Source organism: Miscanthus floridulus, chromosome 4, assembly GCF_019320115.1.
Source record: "Miscanthus floridulus cultivar M001 chromosome 4, ASM1932011v1, whole genome shotgun sequence".
Classification (NCBI taxonomy): domain Eukaryota; kingdom Viridiplantae; phylum Streptophyta; class Magnoliopsida; order Poales; family Poaceae; genus Miscanthus; species Miscanthus floridulus.
Window position 1 is genome coordinate 1,314,862 of NC_089583.1, and position 5,284 is coordinate 1,320,145.

The 5,284-nt window shown below is 43.0% G+C and overlaps 1 protein-coding gene across 1 annotated transcript; it reads left to right on the top strand.

Moving 5' to 3' along the window:
* The first annotated feature begins 2,465 nt into the window (after positions 1-2,465).
* LOC136550754 (GTPase activating protein 1-like) lies at positions 2,466-3,706 on the top strand. The gene is made up of 3 exons (XM_066542352.1): positions 2,466-2,707; positions 2,868-2,963; positions 3,172-3,706. The coding sequence occupies exons 1-3, from the start codon at positions 2,597-2,599 to the stop codon at positions 3,460-3,462; spliced, it is 498 nt and encodes a 165-aa protein (XP_066398449.1). The 5' UTR covers positions 2,466-2,596; the 3' UTR covers positions 3,463-3,706.
* The last annotated feature ends 1,578 nt before the right edge of the window (positions 3,707-5,284 follow it).

Consider the following 5,284-nt stretch of genomic DNA (forward strand, 5'->3'; position numbering starts at 1 on the left):
ATGATATTATTATTCTTAGGAATGATGGACAGGTAAAAGAAGTACATGGAGAGATACATGGAGGCGGAGAAGACCAGCATGGGAATCCAAGCCAAGTTGGAGGCCCAATCCATATCAAGTTCGAGTCCATCTCGGGCCACAGGAGTTACTCACACTAAAATTGTTGTCCAGGTTGGATACATATTCCATTTTTAATTTTCTATATATGCATAGAAAGATAAGGCAATAATATTTCTAATGGTACCAATCCCACATTAAAAATCCTTATGGGTCAATAGGAATCCTCAGAACAAGTGGGCATATAGAATCTATCGTCATCACCATCTTTCGGGCTGTTGGGTCGTGTATCATGTTGGAGTCCATTAGGGACATGTCCTGGGGTCTGGCCGCCCCTAATACTATGTATTCAGTAACTGATGCCCAAGTTAGGGTTTGGATTCTGCTTAAATTATTTTTTCAATGAATAGTTTTGCTAACAATATTTCAGACTGTGTTCTTTTTATTATTTCTTGTGTTCTTCTATTCCTATTTAGGGATTAGACTTCATGGTGAGGCCAATCGGGAAGTGCACGGTTGATAACTAGACAAGATGTGATGTTGCAATTATTGAGTTTGGGTCTTTGTGATCAGAAGCCATCGTGTGTATCAAGTTTCCACCAAATTGAGAGTTATCTTCACCCACCAGAAGAATGGCCACCCATGTTCCCATCACTTGAGAAACCAAACTTGATTACATTGGTTCTTTTACGATGCTCTATTTTCATATTATCATGGCTTTAACAACAAGAGGTTGCTAGGAGCTGAGCCAGAAGGTTTGTGAAGGTATACAAAAGATTGAAGGATTGCTTTTGTCCTCAGAGTTGGATGTGGGCATGTGTCCATGAAGGTCATGCCTCATGATGCACACGAGAGGAGGAGAGGGGAGCTTAACCCCCCTCCCAGTGTTTGAAAGATTGTGTGAAAGAATAGTAAGAAGAAAGAAATAGAGGCATTGGAAAAGGAGGAAGAACTCAACCTCCTACAATGTGATGCTAGATCCTCAATGATAGGAACCTAGTTGGTTTATATGGCTTGTGCCTCTGGAAAGGTGAATTACTACTAGTTTACAAGCACATGTTGACCAATAAATTTTATACTCACTTGCATGACCATAGTAAACCATCATTGAATTTAGTTGTTAGGTTTTGGATTCTCAATGACATTGCATCAGCTCTACTTTATCCTATGTGTATGCATTCATCCTAGAGGTGGTATGTGGCAGACAAACATTTTGGACAGACTCTCACAATGAATAACAACTCTTTGTTGATTATGTCCTTAAGTTCTTGCAATAAGATTTGGTCATATTCATCATGGATCCAAAATTAGAATTGGGAGGAGAGCTCATGAAGGAGACAGAGGCAGTGCCAATGCTTGTTTGGCAAACATGAAGCTTGTTTGGCAGTACTTTCTTTTGGCAACAAGAGCCTTGAGCCCCCACCCCCCCCCCCCCAACCCCCCACCTGGATCCATCCCTAAGTACTTGTGGGGGCATTTGCAGAGATGGTAGAACAATGGATCATGTTAACATGAATCAACATATTATGGGAAGAGCATTATGTACCCCCCAGATGAAGCAGGGATAAGGTACATACTCTAAGTGCTAAGTATTTTCCATATAAGCTGCATTCATTTTCCATGTAGGATTGAAGATCCTTTGTTGCTTAAGAGTGTAGAGTTAAACAATTTCTGTGTTTTTTTTACTGTCAATGGCCCCTTTGTATGTACTGAGGAGGTAATAAATGTTTTGCATTCATTTGCTATGTGGCTAATCAGGACAAACATGGTAGAACCCATTTGCCATCGTGATATACAAGTTGAACTTAGGATCGAATTCATAATTTTGATTTTTTTTAGGCAACAAGCACTGTTGTTCTTCATGGCTTATTTACTTCAGCTATTGTGGCATGTGTTCCCCAAGTTCATTATATATGCGCTGGAATCTAGCTATATAGGCAATACTGCCTCGAGCTGTAATGTGCATCACTGGCCACTCCCATTCCTCAGCCCCCACAGCAGCCTCTGGGCTCTCAAAATCCTAGTTTCCTGGGTAGCCCTCACGGCCATCGAAGTGGCGGCAGCCAGGTGCAGCAGGAACCCTAACGCCCTCAGCCCCTCAAACTTATACATTCCAACCTAACAAAGCCTCTCTACGGTTGCCATTCGTCCTAAAAAACAAAACAGGAATCATAACTAAGTATGCAAAACCAAAAAAAAAAGACATTATTACCATTCGTCCTAAAATTAGTAAACCCGGAAGCTTTTGGTCGGCTGCTTGCAAACTAGCAATTCAGGCCACAGAATAAATGGCAAACTAGCCTCCTACGGCTGAGGGGGGCTCCTGATTAGACTACCGTTGCGCAAACTATTTAGGTTGACGAAAACAGGGACGCAAAACAGCGCACAGAGCTCTAGTGATCGAGAGGCAAGGGACGTAAGAAGTCGCCTAATTCTTTGATCGAATTAGGCGCCTTCTTCGCCCCACGCTCCTCTCTTTATTTGTAATTTAGCACGCTAACTTCTAATCTGCAGGATCTAAGAAACACTTGATTCAATTATGGACGGATTGGTAGGCCTCTTGAAAGTCCGGGTGGTCCGGGGCATCAACCTTGCCTACCGTGACGCAAGAGGCAGCGATCCATATGTCGTCATACGACTTGGCAAGAAGGTCTGTGTTCTTGTTGGATTCTTAACTTTTGTTCCATCTAGGAGTATATATCCAGCATTTTTTTGGCATTGTTGATTCCTTAGCGTTTGATTATACTGCAGATAATGTATGTGTCCTTATCTCACCTAGCCAAGTATTGTCTTTTATGATCTGCATGCAGAAACTGAAGACAAGCGTGAAGAAGAGATCTGTGAACCCCATCTGGCATGAGGAGCTAACTCTGACCGTCACAAATCCCAGCCAACCACTCAAGCTTGTGAGTGTGCAGGAGATCTATTTGTTTGTTGCCATTCATGGTTTCTAGATTGTCATGTACAGTACAATATATTCCTTTTCTGAATATATAGTATGAGTACTCACGCACAATTATATATATATATATATATATATATATATATATATATATATATATATATATATATTTATTTATCTATCTATCTCTTGTGATGCATTGGTGCATACAGGAGGTGTTCGACAAGGACACATTCAGCAGAGATGACCCGATGGGAGACGCGGAGATCGACGTCGCGCCATTGATGGAGGCGGTGAACATGAACCCGGAGGAGATCAAGAACGGCACCATCATCAGGTCTGTGAGGCCGAGCACCAAGAACTGCCTCGCCGACGAGAGCCACGTGTGCTGGAGGAACGGCAAGTTCGTGCAGGACATGATCCTCCGGCTCAAGAACGTCGAGAGCGGGGAGATACAGCTGCAGCTGCAATGGGTAAACATTCCTCCGGTTGCAACAAGGTGAAGCGACCTGATCATCCGATCGTAGCTGCTGTTCCTGTCATTGCCTGAGAGGCACAGGAATTCTCTGAATCGATGAGCACGGGACGCAGATGCCCGCCTCTGTTCATCCGCGAAATGAAGCGTCCCGTTTCAATCGCATTTTCACCTCTTGTGAATGTCGGATTGTATATAACTTAACCAGCAATGGGGTCAGGGTAGTTGATGTTGCTTCGTAGGGGGGAGAAGAAACAAGAAAAAAAGAAAAAGGAGAGTAAAATAATGTGGGATGGCGCTGCCAAAATGTATATATCCGGGGACAGGACACGCACGGCTTTGTAAAGTTCGGGACAGCATAATTGAAGTCAAGTGGTAGGATCCTGTTTGGTAATAAACACCGTATCTTTGTCTGGACTGGAACAATGAAATTCCTACCACAAACTTAACATACTCTGAAACAATAAACAAAAAAATATATGTATATCCACAGTACTACTTGTATGGTGTGTCATGCCAATCCCCGTACTACTTGTATGGTGTGGACCAGCATAGTGCTTATGTGGCTTGCCACTGTAGACATCTTATGTTAACCAAGAAACCTGAGCTGGTGTACAATTTTGTGTAATAGTCCTCCTATCTATAAAAGTGTTTCATTGCTGGCCATTCCCGACCCTAACTATTCGTCTTCTCCGCTGGTGGTGGAGGACTCGGAGGTGTGTTATTGTGGCCATCATTGGCAAGGGAGTCCGCACATGAAGGAGATTATATTGGATAAGTGGGATTGACCGACGCTAGACAAGCATGCTACGACGACCGAGAAGGATGGCGGTGTGATTGCAACGGAAATGGGATGCAAAGCCTTTGTACAGTGAGTTCATGATGCCCTAGTCTCTATGCTTTTCTTAGATTCTGTGATGCAGAACGGGATGCAGAAGGGATCCAAGCAATCGCTTCCATGTTTGGCGCCGGTATCACAACACACTCCAATGTCATCTTTGCCAAAAGTTTTGAGCCCAAACTGAGTTAATTATGTGCAGAAGAGAAATTGCATGTGTGGGTTGAGCACCTAGATGTCTTCAATCAAATGGTTATTGATCTAGCACATAGAGATGTCAAAAATTGATGATGAAGACAAGAAAATAATTCTTTTGTGCTCTCTACTACCATACTATGAGCATGTTGTTACTACACTATCATATAGCAAGGAAACTATCAATATTGAGGATATTACTGCAGCATTGCTTGCTTGAGTACAAAGGAGGAAGAACAATGCAGTGGAGGCACCTCAAGATGAAGGTCTGTTGGTCAGTGGTGAGCATATACTAGCAGGGGAAGGTGGAGGCCAAGAGCAACATGAAGAAGAAGGTGACGTGCTTCAAGTGCGAAGATTGGGGACATGTGAAGAAGGACTATCTAGGGAAGAAGGAGGCAAGTGCTAATGTTGCAACATCTGTGGGTGAATCAGACAATGAGAGTAATCTTCTCTAGTTGGTAGAGAGATGGTGTTGTAGCTGTACAAGATGCAAGGATGCACTGTTAGAGCTAGAGTCACTGGGAATGAAGTTGCAAGGCTAGCGGGGCTTCCTGTGGCAGTGCGTCTAAGGCCAAGTCAGACTCAGTCGGGCTGCTCTTCGTGAAGCAGCAAAGTCAGACAACTCAAGTCTAGAGTACATGGTGATTCACGCATGACAAGCTTCAAAATGGGGAAATATTTGCCAAGGTGGAAACGATGTAAATGTGTCAAATATTTATTTGTACTAAATAGGATATAGTGGACTTATGTTGTAATTAGCATTAGAGGGTTAGGTGGAGCTAACTGTTGGGTGCTTAGAATCAAGTCCTCTCTA